The sequence below is a fragment of the Hippoglossus hippoglossus genome, chromosome 20 (assembly GCF_009819705.1).
Source record: "Hippoglossus hippoglossus isolate fHipHip1 chromosome 20, fHipHip1.pri, whole genome shotgun sequence".
In the NCBI taxonomy this organism is placed as follows: Eukaryota; Metazoa; Chordata; class Actinopteri; order Pleuronectiformes; family Pleuronectidae; genus Hippoglossus; species Hippoglossus hippoglossus.
In genome coordinates, this window is record NC_047170.1 from 19058575 (window position 1) to 19077453 (window position 18879).

General features: G+C 43.5%; 1 protein-coding gene and 2 long non-coding RNA genes across 3 annotated transcripts in view; 2 read left to right on the forward strand and 1 right to left on the reverse strand.

Moving 5' to 3' along the window:
* The window catches only part of LOC117753578 (butyrophilin subfamily 2 member A2-like), a 17645-nt gene extending 15935 nt beyond the window's left edge, over window positions 1-1710 (forward strand). The window contains exons 6-8 of the mRNA XM_034571754.1: window positions 864-1127; window positions 1391-1488; window positions 1569-1710. Of these exons, the coding sequence (XP_034427645.1) occupies window positions 864-1127; window positions 1391-1488; window positions 1569-1637 (431 nt within the window). The 3' untranslated portion in view covers window positions 1638-1710. The remainder of the gene's footprint in view (window positions 1-863; window positions 1128-1390; window positions 1489-1568) is intronic.
* Window positions 1-14054, reverse strand: part of LOC117753598 — an 18288-nt gene extending 4234 nt beyond the window's left edge. Inside the window, exon 1 of the long non-coding RNA XR_004612271.1 lies at window positions 13666-14054. This is a non-coding gene — a long non-coding RNA (uncharacterized LOC117753598). The remainder of the gene's footprint in view (window positions 1-13665) is intronic.
* Window positions 14055-18255: 4201 nt separating this feature from the next.
* Window positions 18256-18803, forward strand: LOC117753597. Its single transcript, XR_004612270.1, has 3 exons — window positions 18256-18274; window positions 18459-18558; window positions 18665-18803. It is a non-coding gene; the product is annotated as an uncharacterized LOC117753597 (long non-coding RNA).
* The last annotated feature ends 76 nt before the right edge of the window (window positions 18804-18879 follow it).

The following is an 18879-nucleotide window of genomic DNA, read 5'->3' on the forward strand; positions in this document are numbered from 1 at the left end:
GTACGTTTAATCTGCTCTATGGAACTGAACCTTTGCTTGTTTCACCGTACTGCTGCATATTTATATCTGCTCCTACAGATAACTGACATTTTATATCAATGCTGATTCTCAATCTTTACTTCGTTTGTTTCTTTGTCTGCTGAACAGATTTCCACTAAACTAGTTGTGAGGATGGAACGTGGGCCACAGGTCCCTCAGTAGAGCTCAGACCTCCACAAGGCCCAACAGTCTCCTTATGAAACCACTTTGAAATTCACCAGGCCCAAGATCTGCACCAAAGTTCACACACTCATAAATATCAGTCCTCTAAATTTGTCAGATTGTTTCTTCATCTTCATCAGTTATTCGCAGGGAAATCAATGAAAATGTTGAAAAACGTCCTCTCTCACAATGGTAACGTGAAAAAACAACAAATCCTGGATCCACACAAACATGTGATGAGTTCTTCTCTGAGCCTGACCCATAACACACCTTCCTGCCAAGTTTCATGGAAATCTGTCCAGTAGTTGTTGTGTAATGTTGCTTAAAGCCCAAACAAACAAATGGAACATTGAACAGATCCATTAGTTTTCTTTCTTTAACATTGGACCTTTCTGGACATTTTCCCTGAGAGGACAGATGTGTGTGAAATGTGGTGCAGCTTGAATTGACTGTTGGTCCTTGGAGGAGATATCAGCTCCACTGAGTGACCTTCTAGTTCAGTTCATCACTCCAAGGCCACACCCTCCTCCACATGAATCATTCTGATGATAGGAAATGTTCAGAAAGTCTCATCAGAGCCTGAAACCACATTCTGACAACGATGATATTATTTGATCCCTTTTCTTCTCAGCTCCCGTCCATGTGTCACCGAGTGGAACAACAATCCACTGCACTGCTCCAAACACCAAACCCCCGACACACCTGGTGTGGAAGTTCAACCACAATCAGATCATTGTGGACCAGACCGGGGTCGACGGCCCCCCCAGGGTCTCAGAGCAGTGGAGGCAGCAGGTGGAGGATGTGTCAGCGTCAGGCAGCCTCACGCTGCACCACTTATCTTCAGATCACCAGGGAACGTTCACCTGTGAACTCAGTAGTGAAGAGGAGACGCATTTCATCAAACAGCTACGTGACGATAGAGGAAGGTAAGATCCCATGAGACGAGAACTGATTGATGAAATCCTCAGAGCGACTGTCAGACCTTAGGCTAGTGCAGTGAGCCCTGGGTTCCTCCTGGTGGAGCAGATCCCCCAGGGCTCCGTCCTCCAGCTCATCAGGAGCATCATGTCCACATGTTGTCAGGAGAACATACAGGAACGATGAGGCCACACACACACACACTACACTTTACACTGAAGACACATCACTGCACTTTGTTGATGCTACAGTTCTACTCTCTGAATTACAGGTTTTTCAGGTTCAGTTGCAGGAATTGTGGTCGGAGTACTCGTTGTGTGTGTAGTATTAGGAGCTGGAGCAGGATTCTACTACTTTAGAAGACTAAGGGTAAATATTAATATTTACAATAATTCTGCTATTTATTTATTATGTGTTGTTTCTTCTAATGATTATTTCTTTGAACTCAGAGAAAAAAGAACAAACACGAAATGGATCATCCACAATCAGAGGCTACAGAGAGGAAACCTTTAAAGTAAGTTTACTGTATATTCTGTACTGAGAGTTACAATATTCTGCTCTAAAGAATAACCCTGTTGTCATGGAGATGCTGTAAACTACTTTATTCTTGTCACGTTGCTCTAACAGCTTCATCTCAGCTGCATCAGCAGACACATCCTAAAGCAGCAGTTTCTGAGAGTTCGTTCAAAAACCATATCGATATTAGAGTGAAAGAAAATCTGATTCATGAAGATACATGAATATGAGTATGACCCTCCTAGTGTGTGTGTGTGTGTGTGTGTGTGTGTTCCCACCCTGCGTTTGTACGCCACCACCAACCAGTGCAGTGTCCGTCCCTCCAGGTTCCTGACATGTTGCATTCACAATAATATGAGGTCACTGTAACCTTTGACCTTTGACCACCTGAATCTAATGAGTTCCTCTGTCAGTCTGAATGAACGCTTGAACCAAATCTGAAAGGATTCTCTTGAGGAGTTTTTAACATGTTCATGAGGCAAAAAGGGGATTTACCAGGGTGAGGGTCACATGATCACGTTTTGTATGAATGTTGTGTTTTCTGATTTTATTCTAACAGATATTTTCTTTAATTACAGACCCAGTGGTTGTGAACTCTTAGAGACTCAGTGTGAAGTCTTGGCCTCAGCTCTGAAGTCAGACCCCTCAGATCTGACAGAACTGAATCTGAGCTTCAACGAGCTGCAGGATTCAGGAGTGAAGCTGCTGTGTTCTGGACTGGAGAGTCCAAACTGTCGACTGGAGACTCTGAGGTCCTTAAATCCTTCTTCACTTTTCAGACTTTCTTTCTTATTGGGTCATTATTTATTTAAATTGTCTCAGTTCTGCTCTGCTCACTGTCCCTCAGTCATCTGTCCCTCACCCAGCCTGTCAGTCACGTCCACCTCATCAGCTCCATTCACCTGCACTCACCTGCTCCTGATCACTAAGAAAGTGTCAGTAAATAACATGTGGACTGAGGCCGAGCACTCGTCCTCCTCAGGTTTTCAAAATAAGACACATTCTGATTGAAACACGTTGGACAGTTGATAAGTATAGAAACAAACAGGAAGTGACTGTCAGGAGCCATCCCTACTTTAAACAGTGTTTAATTACACAAACCTGCTCAGTGACCAACACACAGAGAAGAAGGAGATGAATGAAACAATGGTCCAACATGTCTGATCTTATATTTATCTTCAGGTCACAGACTGGACTGAGGTCAGCAGCATGTTGAGAGTCTGTGTTGACATGATGACGATCCACAACAACAGGAGGACACATTCTAATATTCATATTTCTTTATTCAGGTGAAGAACTGCAGTCTGTCAGAGATCAGCTGTTCTTCTCTGGCTTCAGCTCTGAGGTCAAACCCCTCTCATCTGAGAGGACTGGATCTGAGAGACAACAACCTGCAGGACTCAGGAGTGAAGGAGCTGTGTGGTTTTCTACAGAGTCCAACCTGTCGACTGGAGACTCTGAGGTCAGACATCATGTTTTAATGTTAAAGGTTCAGTCTAAATATAATGTATATATTTAAATATAAAGTATTTAATTCTAAAGTCTGTAAATATAAAGTATTTAAATATAAATGTCTCATTCTAAAGTAAAGAAAACAACAACTGGTACAATTCAGATGAAACTAGTGAAAACATCTCTAGGATTCTTTTCTCTTCAGTTTCTAACAATGGATCCTTTCACCTGAATCTTCCACACTGGAGCTTGAAGGTCAAAGTGCAGAACATGTGTTCCTAACAGTGAACACTGATACTGAGCTGAGAGATGTTTGTAGAATGAGCTGAGGACCGAGTCAGGCTCAATGTGACTGAAGTTTTACTGACAGAGAAACAATCCAATGCTGGACAATGTGTACATGTAATTGTGGCAATCGTCCTTGCCACGGGGCTCTCCCACACACAGCCAGAGACGGAAGTGTTGCTCTTAAACATCTTTATTCACAAATAAACATAAATTCAAAGTGCCAACTTAAAGCGGACTGGCTTTGCAGCCCAGTCCTCCACTCAGTGTCCGGGAGTCTCTGGAGCCTCAGTCTCTCTGAGTTCCTTCCTGAGTTCTGAGTCCTGAGGCAGCGCCGACGCTGCCTTTTAAGCATGAGGACCAATCAGCTAACAGCTCTCACCTGCGCTGATTGATCCTCTATAGCAGGTGAGGGTGCTCTCCCAGCCCCCTCACCTCCACAGTAATGTTTCTGTGGAAGCTAACCAGGACTTGTCCCGGTGGTCCTGCGGACTGACCACATGACAGCGTGCTGCGTTGGTGTTCTGGGACTGGGCTCAGTGTCCAGACTCCAAGTTGATTATATTTGATTCCTTTTATTTTTAGGACCAAGTTCTTCAGCCCTGTTTCTTCCACTTTGGGTTCATTTCCAACATGAAACCCTTCCTCTGGTTTCAGGACTTACACGGGGTCGTCCATGCCTTTATCTTTTCACCACTAGATCTCTGTCCCGCCCTGTACACACGTGTTCCTCAGGCTCCCTGCACCACTTTCAACTGGTCCAACTGCTGCTCAGATCATCACCACTTCAAGGAAACATGATCATAGAACTGCTCGCCCTTTCACACATCAACTGTGGAACATGTTCTGACAAGTGGGTCGGACATTCTCTGGAGCTGAAGCAGCAGCAGGAGATTGTCCGGGTCCGACTCGTTCACAGCAACAGGAACATGTGGGAACATTCAGACGAGGGGCGGAGCCAAAACACATATCTCCATGATAACCATGGTTACGTTAAGTTATGTTAAGTTACAGGTTCACTGTGAAGGAGTTAGTGACGTCTCCAGGTGTCGTACATGTGAACGTAGTCCACTTGTTCACGTGTACGACTCCTGAACATGTCCAGCAAGATATTTAGAGACATCTAGTGGTGAAGTTACATATTACAAACAACTGAACCCCGAGGACACGAGGACTTTCAAGCTGTTTTCAGTCATGAACTCTGTAAAATAGTGTCTGGACATTTTCTGGACTTTGACTTTCACATATGAAGAACGTGTGGAGCAGCAGGAGGCCGGACATGACGTATAAACTCTGCTGTGGAAAGATCAGTGTTGTTGTTTACAGCTCATCCACACCGGCGTCGGCCCTCATCACCAAAAGATCTGGAATCTCCTCGTGTTTCCAAGTTGACGTCTTCGTCTTCTACGTGTACGGCTCCTCTTCTTCATCCTGAGATATTTGTGTTCTTCCAGTTTCACGTCCGTCACGTGTTAGAAACCTCGTCAACACGTCCACTCGCTCTCTGTGAATCCTCTGGACATTCACCTGCTCTATTCTCACATGGACTCACTCAGAAACTTTATTAGGAGGCTGCAGGAAAAGTTCCAGAAAATGTCCAGAACAACTTGACTCAGACTTCAGGTCTAAAAACAGAGACAGTGATGTTTAGTCAAAGTCCTTTATTTTCACACATGAACTCAGTTTAATTTACAGTTAAGTTTTATTCTTTATTCAGGTTGAGGGGCTGCAGACTGACAGAGATCAGCTGTTCTTCTCTGGCTTCAGCTCTGAGGTCAAACCCCTCTCATCTGAGAGAACTGGATCTGAGTCTAAACAACCTGCAGGACTCAGGAGTGAAGGAGCTGTGTGGTTTTCTACAGAGTCCAACCTGTCGACTGGAGACTCTGAGGTCAGTTCACTGACTGACGTTTGTAGATCTCATATCTATAAAACACCATTTATACACAATTTATCTCATTTAATTCTAATTTAACATAATTCCTCTTCATACATAACTTGAATCCATTCATTAATTAATCTGTGACATTTTAAATATTCAGCTACTTGTTAAAACACTGAGTTTAGTTCTGGATTTCCTAAACTGATCTGCAGGACAGAGACCGGGTCCAAATATTCTATTTGTACTGAATCAGGACTCGTTTTTAGTCCAACATGTCTGATTTCATATTTATCTTCCATGTTATGAGTCTGTGTGACATGAATATGTGTCTGTTATTTTCACACATGAACTCAGTTTAATTTACAATTAAGTTTTATTCTTTATTCAGGTTGTGGGACTGCAGACTGTCAGAGATCAGCTGTTCTTCTCTGGCTTCAGCTCTGAGGTCAGACCCCTCTCATCTGAGAGAACTGGATCTGAGAGACAACGACCTGCAGGACTCAGGAGTGAAGGAGCTGCTTGATCTACAGCAGAGTCCAACCTGTCGACTGGAGACTCTGAGGTCAGTAGATGGTTGGAGTCAGTCCACGCTGCTTTCATCAGTATGTTACTAAACACAGTCAGTATCACAGATCCAGGGTCTGTGCTACCAAGCAGGATTTGTGGTTATCAGGTTAACTTCAGGTTTAGTTTTTTTCAGTCCTACGAAGCTCGTCCACTTCTTAACGAGGTAAATCACCATGGTAACTTCTGATGAACGGCTAACCTGCTCCAGGTTAAGTTGGAGATCAACCCGTATCAAAGCTCCGCCCACTGACCACAGTGACTCTACACCAGGGGTAATCAACTCAAATTTAAAGAGGTCCAGTTATAGAAAATTTCTTGAAGCAAAGGTCCGGAAGATCATAATGTCTAACTATTTAGTGTGATACATATTTAAGTAGCCTAGTAGTTGTATCAACATCTGCATGTACTAAATACCTGACTGTCAAATCAAATGAATTCAGTACGATTCAAAAACCTTTTGACAATATTTATTGTCACGTAACAAAGAACTGAACATATATGTATGATTGCAGATATGTATAATGTTCTCTCATTAACTACATAAAAGTAGGGCTGCATTTCAAAATAAGAGAAAATAAATAAAATGTGAAAATTGTGCATGTTCAAATAAAGGGCTTAACTTCAGAAAAATTAAATAAAGGGAGCAAAAGCTTGAATTTCCCTTTTTCTGTTTCACATCTTGACCCAAAAGTCTCAACCAATTTTACAGATAATAAATCTCAACACATCTTAACAATTGAACAGTTTTAGAATCACTTTCTTCCTCTGTTTCTCTCCCTTTCTCCGTCTCACTCCTGTTTTTCTCCCTTTCTCCGTCTCACTCCTGTTTCTCCCTTTCTCCGTCTCACTCCTGTTTCTCCCTTTCTCCGTCTCACTCCTCTTTTTCTCCCTTTCTCCGTCTCACTCCTGTTTTCTCCCTTTCTCCGTCTCACTCCTCTTTTTCTCCCTTTCTCCGTCTCACTCCTGTTTTCTCCCTTTCTCCGTCTCACTCCTGTTTCTCCCTTTCTCCGTCTCACTCCTCTTTTTCTCCCTTTCTCCGTCTCACTCCTGTTTTCTCCCTTTCTCCGTCTCACTCCTGTTTCTCCCTTTCTCCGTCTCACTCCTCTTTTTCTCCCTTTCTCCGTCTCACTCCTGTTTCTCCCTTTCTCCGTCTCACTCCTCTTTTTCTCCCTTTCTCCGTCTCACTCCTGTTTCTCTCCCTTTCTCCGTCTCACTCCTGTTTTTCTCCCTTTCTCCGTCTCACTCCTGTTTCTCTCCCTTTCTCCGTCTCACTCCTGTTTTTTCTCCCTTTCTCCGTCTCACTCCTGTTTCTCCCTTTCTCCGTCTCACTCCTGTTTCTCCCTTTCTCCGTCTCACTCCTGTTTTTCTCCCTTTCTCCGTCTCACTCCTGTTTCTCTCCCTTTCTCCGTCTCACTCCTGTTTTTCTCCCTTTCTCCGTCTCACTCCTGTTTCTCCCTTTCTCCGTCTCACTCCTGTTTCTCCCTTTCTCCGTCTCACTCCTGTTTCTCCCTTTCTCCGTCTCACTCCTGTTTCTCTCCCTTTCTCCGTCTCACTCCTCTGTTTCTCTCCCTTTCTCTGTCTCACTCCTCTGTATCTCTCCCTTTGTTTTCTCTACCTGTATCTCTATCTGTCTTTTTCTTTCTCCCGTCTTCTCATGTGTAAGTTGCCTCTAACTCTCTCATCTGTTTGCACTGTAGAGTCGCAATGTTTACCTCCTGGAATGCACAGACCTGATTGGCTGAGTGGTATCACGTGGGATGGCTTAACTCGCATGCAATTGGTCTGTGCGTTTCCTCATCCGCTAAACCACTACCGTAAAGACTACAAAAGCTGCGCCGGTTACAAATAGAAGCGCCCCGTCAGGTTTTAAATCATAACCTTCTGTTTTGGCTGTAGGTCCGGGTCCGTACGGGACGGCTTCTGGGTCCGGACTCGGACCGCGGACCTCAGAGACAGTGTGTGTCCTCAGAGTCAGTGAGACAGTGTGTGTCCTCAGAGTCAGTGAGACATTGTGTCCTCAGAGACAGTGAGACAGTGTGTGTCCTCAGAGACAGTGAGACAGTGTGTGTCCTCAGAGACAGTGAGACAGTGTGTGTCCTCAGAGTCAGTGAGTCAGTGTGTGTCCTCTGAGACAGTGTGTGTCCTCAGAGACAGTGAGACAGTGTGTGTCCTCAGAGACAGTCAGTGTGTGTCCTCAGAGACAGTGTGTGTCCTCAGTCAGTGAGACAGTGTGTGTCCTCAGACAGTGAGACAGTGTGTGTCCTCAGAGACAGTGAGACAGTGTGTGTCCTCAGAGACAGTGTGTGTCCTCAGTCAGTGAGACAGTGTGTGTCCTCAGAGTCAGTGAGACTGTGTGTGTCCTCAGAGACAGTGTGTGTCCTCAGAGACAGTGAGGACAGTGTGTGTCCTCAGAGACAGTGAGACAGTGTGTGTCCTCAGAGACAGTGAGACAGTGTGTGTCCTCAGTCAGTGAGACAGTGTGTGTCCTCAGAGACAGTGAGACAGTGTGTGTCCTCAGAGACAGTGAGACAGTGTGTGTCTTCCACTCGTCTTGTTAGTAAACAACAGATTCAGATCTCGTGTCCTCGAGTTATTTATCTCGTTCACACGTTATTATGTCGTGGTCACGTAATATATTTTTACCAAATGCCACCAGGGGGCGCTGTAACTGACACATTGACACGATCCCAGATGTTTCACCAGCTGTTCTTCCTGCATTTAGCAGCTGTGACTGAGTTTCTTTTATTCTGGATCATGTGTTTGTTCTCCTCTGATTTTTATTATAGAACAGTTTGATCCTGGTTGTGAAATATGAGGCTCTGCTGTCAGTCAAACTGTCCATGTCTGTGATTGGTCACACACAGTAGACCCCGCCCCTTTTATGTGCACGCTCAGATCTCGATGAGGAAAACCTGAGTTAACTTAACGAGTTGATAACCAGCGTCATGTGACCACTTAGCCTGACTGTGTCTGTCAGGTTCAGTTGAGCTGGATCTCAGAAAGATCTCCTGGACATGTTGAAGTGTCTTCGTAGTTCAGGCCTCAGTGTTTCCTCAGTGAAGCTGTGAGAGGACAATGAGGACAGACGTCAGGATTGGACAGAAACACAGAGAGACAACAGTCGGCCAATCAGACGAGCCACAAGCTGCTTGGGATCATGTGATTGAGTTGACGTGAAGACGACAGTTGTTGTTGTTTTCATGTGAACAGGAAATGAAGCTGGACCACAGCTGACAGCCTCACACGAGGAACAGAGACGCTGTCGTCTTCATCTGATCTGAGACAGTTTGTTCTCTCACTTCATCAGTGAAGAAACTGATCAGGTGGATCTTTGTCACAGCTCCGAGATCAGTGGGACTGAAGCCTCTCCTCATCACCATGGTAACCAGGAGCTCTTTATACAGAGCAGAACCTCTGCTGAGGTCCATCTGTCTCATCTGGTCCCAGTTTGTCAGAAGCAGATGTTCATCAACACACAGTGAAACATGTCTTCACCTGTAACAGCAGTAAATCCACCTCTCAGGTGTCCACTCTGCACTTTGACATGCAGAGGAAACACACTTAGCTCTTAGCGTGTTCATTCCAACACGTGAACATGAAGCAGAGAGGAAGCTGCTCCACCTCTGAACAGGACTGAAGTCCCTGCTGCTCTTTCTACTGGATGTGCTGCATCACTGACTCACAGCTGATGAAGTGAGTCTCTGTAACACTGATGTCTTCTTCTCTCAACAGATGGGAGTGGTGATCTTTGTGGAGCTGAGTGTGAAGAGGACAGTGTGTGTGGACGGAGGCTGAGCTGTGTCCTGAGGATCCAGAGGCTGAAGCAGCAGCAGCTTGTTGTGTAGAGCGGCTCTGACTGGGCCTTGTTGCTGGGAGGCAGAGTGGAGACAGAGCTCCAGAGGAATCAGAGGAGGTTGTTGTAATATGTAACTTCACCACTAGATGGCCCTCCACACCGATTGTGTTTATTCCACATGAACAATGTGTTTATTGAAATGACACAACACAAGCAGAATATATAACCCCTCTATAAGAGTCACATATATGTGTTTAAGTTTCCTTTATTCTGTCCCACCTTTGTCCCTCAGTCTGTCTCCATGTGTGTAGAACCACATTCTGTTTGTTTATGAGCTGAAAGTTCCTGGATTCACGTCACAAATTGATTTAGTTCAACACAAAGTTAAACACAATCAAATCACTTTGAGTTTAAAATCAGAGTTTTGTCTTTGACACAAAAGATCAAAACTCTGGACTTAAAAATGGGACGTTTTCATTTCTGCATCAGGTGCAGAGCGATGGTGGCTTTTCTACTTTTGACCCACAGGTGGCGCTGTAGTATAACAGCAGCACATCCCAGTCAAAGCCTTTATATTCAGTCTATGAGTCAAACACATGGATCATTTCCTCTGTGACCAACCAGATGTAACGAGAAGAAAAACATCTCAGAGAGAAAAGTCCTGTTTCTACTTGTCTCTGCTTTAATGCTCAATAAACATCCTTCCACCGACTTCACTGGAATCATGACTCTGCTTTTCTTTCCTCTTGCAAACAAACAGGTGGAAACATCTCGTCCTTGGTGCAGGTAAAAGAACAAAATCACCAGTTTGACATCATGGAAACAACCAGAAGAAAAGTGAATGTCACATTTACAGTATGAAGAAGAGTCGATGAAGAGCAGAGCATCTTTAAGTCTCTGAGGAACCTGTTTAATAAACATTTTACCATATTTAATAGAAAACTGAGCCGAGGACGTTTTATACAAACGTAGATGAAGATTCTTGTTGTACGTTCTCGACACCACCTCAGAACAACCACAAGGGGGAGACTGTAGCAGGCCTCTGGGAACAGCAGCATGCTGGGAAATAATTGATGATGGGAGGTTCACAGCAGAGACAAGGGACAGAAAGTGTCTGAGAGATGATGTCCTGAAGACAGTGGACATTTTGGTCCTGTTGTGTTGAACAGCTTGTGTTATTCTGTGGAGACACTTGTCTCAACATGATGATTTCACTTCATCTTCAAGCCCGTCTCAGTTCTTTGTGACTTCAGGATAAGAAATGTTTGACAGAGTCAGTTCCTGACAGGCTCAAGTTCTCACTGTATGGAGAGGTCATCATGTGACTTTGTTATGATCCTCAACACACGTGTGTCAGTGCAACATGTGACTGTGACGCCATGTTCATGAACACGCTGCTCTAACATCTGTCCAGCAGATGTTGAAGCTCTGAGGTCCACTTCCTCTGCACCAGAGTGAGACCATCATCTCTTCATGGAGCTGTGCACGAGGCTGTTGTCACGGTGACCAAACACAAAGTGTGAACAACACGTCGTCCAAAGGATCCGATTTATGGGATATACTTTGTACTGATGGAGAAAAGATTGTGCTCGTAATGAAATTCTACATCTGATCAATACAGATGTAGCCAGATGTCGCGCTCCCCTCCCTACCTGTTGCAATGGCGCACCAGTCGTTAGGCGACGTCAGGCGTCCCGTATTTAAGGAGGCGGCCGTGTTTGGCTCGCCCCTCCTTCTGTTTCCGCTAGGGTTAGGGTTGGTTCCTTCTAAATATCCCCCCTCATACGTAGCGTGACTGACTGCTGGTGTGGGATCGCTCCGCCGGGGGACGTTCGGGGTGCAGTTGCGGGTTTGCTTTGTAAGTAACGTTGTCTGCCGTCTCTTGCTTATCTTACCCCAGCTGACTGTTTATGTCATGCTACAGCTGGACTCATCTACGGCTGGGGGAGACTCCCACCCTCCGTGTTACTGTGACGGTGCCTTGGCTTGCAGGGTGGTGCGTATGGCCCCATTATTCATCAAATTCAGTTATGTTGTCATATTAATTATTAAATTTGTTTATTTCGCCTTCCTAGAGGCCCTGCTCCTTCGTCGGCCGTCATTGGCCACCACGCCTCAGACGAACCTGCTGTTATGGCTTTTACTGGAAAGTGTGGTCTTAACCACACTTTTATGAACTGTTGCGCCTGATAAGAGCACGGCTCCACAGTTAAAGACGGCCTGGCTCAGGACCAAGGAAGTGTGTCGTTCTTAAAACGTACTGTCTCGTGCACTGTGGCTCTCCACGCTACACCTTCACGGTGCGTGGAGTGATCACCACGGAGGGACGCCTAGTTTTTAGCAACCTTTAAATCCCATTTACATTGTGTTCTTATTGGTTGGTATTTGGCTTATTTTGTTGTTTTGTTGTTCTGTTTTGTTTTGTTGTTTTGTTGTTTTCAATTCGGACATGTTTTAATTATCCTTTTATTGTTGGTCAGGTGCTGTGGGCCTGAGGCGGCGACCCAATTCCTGGTGGTGGTGTTTTCTTCACAACCCGTTTTGTTGGTTTGCTGTGTCACAGGTGGCGAGTTTATTAATCCTTCCCTCTTTCTTTGGTTGTCGTCGCCGTGGTAAGTCCCAGCCCTGTCCCTGGTTGCTCATGTCAAAAGTGTTTTATTTCTTATGTTAAATTGTTATTCTGTTTGTTTCATTGTGTTTTTGTTTGTATTTATTCCTGTTATATTAAAGTTCTTTCTTGTTAGTACAACACGTCTCCTGCCCCGTGATTCAAACGAACCTGTGCTGTTTGCACTCACCATATTTTAGTATTTCCTGGAGGTGAAACTCCCCAGGTGGCGTTGTGGCAACTTCTCACTATCCCCGCTTTCCCACCACGCTACATTCATCTTTTATTATTCATCAGTTGATTTCATTCATCCACCAAACAAAACTATTTAAATTCAAACACACAAGAAGCAGAATCTGATCTAATCTGCAGCTGTGGGTTTAAGTTTAGGTAAGTTTAAGTTTGTGTTTAGCTCAGGTTCAGGTTACGTTTAACCTCTTTCTCTCTCTCAACGCATGTTTGAGGTAAACCGGAGCAGAGTGAGACATCTGACTAACTTACGACCATTTCTGAAATGAGAATATTTATTTGTGTTATTTGTTCTTAAAGAGTTTCGAGGCTTCAGCAGCAGAGGAGTGAGAAGAGAAAAGAGTTTTTATCTGATGATTGACAAAGAGAAAACTACAGGATATCACAAGACTTAGTGGAAATGAGGACGGGAAAGTGTCTCCGTCTGATTTCTGTCTTTAAGAGACGAGTTGGAGAGTGGGGGGGCAAGGAGGAATTAGAGATAATAACAGTTTAAAGATGTCTCACGTTGAATCATTGATTGATCCTGAGTTTTATTCATGTTCAGGTGAGTGTAGTTTAGTTGTTGACCTCTGATATAAAAGTTCAGGCGACGCAGCTTCGGTTGAAATACAGGAACTAACACACTGTGTCTTTTTGTTTCTCAGATCAAATACTTTTGTGTTTTTAACGATGAATCACAGTTTTCAGGTCGTTGTCTCCTCCAGACAGTGACAGTTTCTGGAGTGTGAACAGACTGTGTGAGGACGTCCGGCCTCCAGGTTTCCGTACGTCGCAGAGTATTTTGATACACGGCTCCCGTCTACGTTCTGGACAGAAATATTTGACTCTTGTACTTGTATGTGCCCAGTACATCCAAGTGTTTTCTGGCTCTGTTGTCTTGCTGTGTGGATTTGCATCCCAGTCTTGTACTGAGTAAAACCTGCGTCAGCCATGAGACGTCATTTTAGCCGGAGAGTCTTTTGCCTTTTGTATGTTTGATTGTTTCATAAATACTCGATGCAGTAGAATATAATTTAGTAATTTAGTGAGTATTCACATGTTACCAGTGTTAAGTTTTTGATTTAGTGTGTGTGTGATGATGGATTATACTAAGTTTAAGCACTTATAGACACATTTAGGATTTTACTCATCAGGGGATGAAAAGCTTAAATACAGAACAGAGGAGGACTGCTCATGACTTTGGTGAACTTCTATCTTGTCCTCTAGCGCCACCTGCAGTTCCAAGCTTCCATTTATCCACTGAAATCTAAATGAATCTACAAATGTCTTCTCCTCTGGCTCCACCGTGTGGTCACTGGTTGTTCCAACACTTCCTGAGATCTTCTGATATTCCTCTTTGGCAGGGGTCAGCAGCCTTTACTATCAAAAGAGCCATTTCTCCTCTTCCACCAAATAAAACTTGTCTGGAGCCACAAAACATATTTGATAACACAGCTTATGAAGTTATAAGTATAAAGTAATTTATAAAGTTATACTCAGTGTTGTCAGTTTACAGTTAAAATGAACTAGTTTAAAGTTCTGTTCATGCAGATGAAACTGAACTAGTTCACTTTCATCTGTTTCATATTTTATTCATGAGATGATTTAGGAGACGAACTGACGATCATGTGTTTAGTTATTAATCGATGGAGTCGGATCATGTCTGCGTGTCGCTCCGGTCACTTTAACACGGAGTCCTGACTGTGAGCGTCACGTGTTGGAGTGAGTCTGACAGTTTGACTAAATTTCTTGATGTTTAAATGCTGAGTGAGCTGTCTGAAAGAGGGCGGAGCCAGAGAGAGAGAAAGATCCAAAGTGGGGCATGACAGAAAAAATGTTAGAACCACTGACTTAACATGTCTGAACAGCCCCGGGGCGATGTGCTGTCTGAAAGAGGGTGCAGCCACAGAGAGAACTGTACAGAGTCACTTTCAGTTTCCATCACACAATGTTCACAATGGGACTCAGAGTCTGTGAGTCTTCAGTCTGAACTCTGCAGAGATCGTAGCTGCAGAGTCTGAACCTCCGCTGCTCTGACTCGGTGTCATGAGTCAAACCAGCTGTTAACTCGTCTCTCCTTCCATTGATCCACATCCAGTTCTCACAGAATGACAGAAAGATGTCTGGGTTCAAGTCTCTGGTTGTGTGGATCCTCAACATGTGGACTCTCACCACAGCAGGTACGTGAAGTCTGATCTTACTCAGAAATCACAGGTTCTGTTTGAACGTAGTACTTTGTACAGGCATGTTGGTTTCCATCAGACGAAGCAGGAAACAGGAGAAATGATTGTGAAGGTTTATAACAACATAGAGAAACACGTGTTCTCACTGAGCTGGAGGTGAAACAGTTCACACCAGATGTTGGGTTCTTTTATTCTTCATCGAAACTTGAGCATCAACAAAACTGAACTGAGTTGTGGTTTTGTGTGTGTGTGTGTGTGTGTGTGTGTGCGTTCGTGTGTGTGTGTGTGTGTGAATCTCAGCCCTGTGACACTCAAACACTAACGATGCTGTAACATTATATTTTCCAATGTATTAAGAGAAACAAAAATCATCACATTAAGATTTAGTTACCAAATTCATTTTAATGGTAAAAACATTAATCTGTGATGAAGTCGAGAGGAAACAGCTTCTCTTGCAGAACCAGATTGACTACGTTCCACAAACGTTCCAGAGGAAACATGTGATGATGCTGAAGTTTTGAATTTGTCACAGAATCAAACAACACATGTTGTATATAACCCAATCAGATGATGCTAACTTTGGATTCTATATTTCTATATATTCTATATCTATATTTTTATTCCATTTGATAAATGATGTGTTTGTGTGTGTGTGTGAATAAATATCATCTCTGTGATTTGATAATGATGTCACCACACATGGACGCGGAAATGAAAAGCCAGCCGATCCGCGCCCATGTTAACAAACCAGTTTGTTGAGCAGTTCAGGTCTCTGAGTTTCTCTGAGTTTCTCTGAGTTTCTCTGAGTTTCTCCACCTGGTTCACAGCAGAATATACAGAGAAAATTAACTTTCAACACAGTTTTCAACGTTTATCTTTTAAATTAATGTGATAAACATAAATGATTGCATTGCTGCCTTTGCACATATCAAAATAAAAGCCCACCAGTGTTTCTGTGTAGACCATAGACTGAACAGTGGATATAACAAGTCTACACACTCTGTTAAAATGACAGGTTTTTGTGATGTAAAAAAATGAGACCAAGATAAATCCTGTCAGAACTGTTTCCACCTTTAATGTGACCGATAACGTGAACAATTCAATTGAAAACAAACTGAAATCTTTTAGGGGGAAAAATAAAAAATAAAAATAATGTGGTTGCATAAGTGTGCACACCCTCTTATAACTGGGGGTGTGGCTGTGTTCAGAATCAACCAATCACATTCAAACTCATGTTAAATAGTAATCAGTACACACCTGCCATCATTTTCAGTGACTCTGATTAATCCCAAATAAAGTTCAGCTGTTCTCGGAGGATTTTCCTGAAGTTTTCTGAGTTGCATCTTACAGCAAAAGCTCTGGTCCGCAGAGAGCTTCCAAAGCATCAGAGGGATCTCATGGTTGAAAGGTATCAGTCAGGAGAAGGGTACAAAAGAATTTCCAAGGCATTAGATAAACCATGGAACACAGTGACAAACCGAAAAACATTATATAAACATTCAATGAGAATTTTAACAGCACTTTATTCTACAGTGTTTGTCACCAGTTATAATTTAGATAAAAGTGAAGGAATCTACACGAAAACACTGAAAATCTGCTTACAATCATATTTTAATTGTTTATATGCTGCTTATAAACGGCGACTTTCAAGTGTGTTAGCATTATAATAATAATATATGCAGAACAAAAATAAAGTTTAAATGTTTATTCAAACCACACAAATCCAATTCAAATGCTAGTTTAATTATTCTGTTATTCTGTTGAAACTATAATTGTAATTAAACTAATACATAAAGTGTAAAGACTATGTGCAGTGTGAGAATATGTATTTAGCACAGTGAATATTGTTAAGAGTTAAAGTGTTAAAGTGCAGTCTATATAATGGTGGTGCATGTAGTTTTACTGGGAGCAGAGCTGGTTGGTATAGACAACACAACACACACATCCACACAACAACCACAATGAGCCCACACAGGAAGGAAGAGTCAGGAAGTTACTTGACTATGGAGATGATGACTAGAATATCACGTTCATCACTTGTAAACCGACTCTTCAGTTCACTAATCACAACACCTCTGGGATCCAGGTTTGAATACCTGCTCCTTTAATAGTCGCCTCTTTTTAGATTCGCAGTCAGATCATTTCCGTCGCTGCAGTTTTCCTCTCAATGGATTTTATTTTCTCAAAGAGTCAATCTCTGACCTACGAGTCTGAAGTGAAGTTAAATAAAGTTAAATTGAATCGACCTCTGGCTCTTGACAGCTGGTGATCATACATTTCATCGCCCTCGCCAAAGAGCTGCCTGAGGAAATTGCCTTGTTCTCCTGTGTGGACGCGCCGGCACTGGTTGTAGTGTCTGTGTGGTGGAAACCAGTAGAAACATGTGTCGTAGAGTGGCCAGTGTGAGTCCATCAGCAACAAACACGTTATTCCACCGAGTCACTGGCTGTTTCTCACTTGTCTGATGTTCATGGAGCCGAGGGTTTGATTCTCCTTTACTGAGACTTCACAGTAAAATAAGAACTGAACAATGTGGACTTGAACCAGGAGACATGTTGTTTATGTTCCACATCAAGTCAAAGCTCAATCAAAACCACCACCACTTCCGCTGGTGACCCTTCACAATAAAGGTCCCATACAGACACGCTGCTTATGATGACAGGAAACACAAGTTCATTGACCAAACCTTCACAATAAGTCAACTAAATAAATTAGCTTACATTCACACTGGGTGAAGATCAACTGGTTCTGCAGCTGAGCTGCGTTTATACCAGAGGTTTATACAGAGGTGTGTGTGTGTGTGTGTGTGTGTGTGTGTGTGTGTGTGTGTGTGTGTGTGAGTGTGTGAGTGTGTGTGTGTTATTTTGTACACACACACACACACAGGATTCTAAAAAAATAAATCTTTCTTTACGTCTAAATTTCCAGATCCTAAATTCTTCTCATCACAAGAATGTTCAGATTTTTCTGAATCTCAAGGTCAATTTTCTAAATGAACATTTCTGTGATCAACACACAACTTTTCCAGCTTGGTGTGAATCTGAGCCTCTTTTAGTCCATATTGTTGGTTTGACAGTAAATGTACGTTACACATTCGAATGCCTCGTGTGGCAGGAGGTTGTTCTTGTGAAAGCAGCTCAGATAAAACTACTGCATGTTAACTGTCAACAGCCAAACAGACAGACAGTTCCATCAGGATATTTACATTCACAATCCGTCTGAGAGCAAATGCTCTAATTGCACTTTTAAAGAAGCTTCTATTCACCACAGTTGATCCTGAACTTGGTTGTTTTTTTTACCCGGTGGTCTCACAGATGATGAGGTCTCCTGGGTTTTAGCGGAGAGCTGCATCTTACCCTGCAGTTTTCAGCCTGGTACAGACCCAGTCATTTACTGGATGAAGGTGGAAGCAGGAAACACTCGTGTCCACTCCTACTACAGAGACAGAGACCAGTTGGATCTCCAGAGCGAGCGCTTCAGAGGCCGGACATCGCTGTTCAAAGAGCAGATCTCCAGAGGAAACGCCTCGATCAGGCTGACGGGGCTGCAGCTCCAGGACCAGGGCAGATACGAGTGCTACACCAGCACCATCAATGGAGGCAACAAGGAGACATTCATCAACCTGAGAGCAGATGGTAAAGAAAGATCACAAATACTAGAAATGATATTTGTCTCTTCTTGCTGTTACCTTGTTTAACATGTTGTACTGTTGGGTCGAGTTGAAGCTGATACTTAAGCATTGGACGTCTCGTTGCTTGCCGGCACCATTACCTCTTTGAAACATGGTAAGTCACTAAAGTGCAATGAAGCCTGGGACAGGTTGGACGGGGACGGATCCACTCGTTGGAGCTCGGTCTTCAAATGCAGCCCCTGAATTGAGACACAGCTGATGTCAGCAGCACCACATATTGGCTCATATGTGACATGTTAAATAATAAGCACAATAAGTCAAATTAATGAAGAGCTCCACAGTGCACGAGGCAAAGATGATCAATGAGTTCTAAAAGAGAAATGTTGTCTTGCAGCTCCGGTGCGTCACGTGGACATTGAGCAGGTGGAGAACAGCTTCACCTGCCGCTCAGAGGGGATCTACCCCGAGCCGCAGCTCACCTGGTCCACCAGGCCTCCGTCCACCGTGACCCTTCAGAACCAAACCTCAGTGAAGGAGACGGAGCAGCAGCTCTATGAGATCAGCAGCACACTGACACTGTCAGACAGAGACACTGTTCTGATCTGCAGC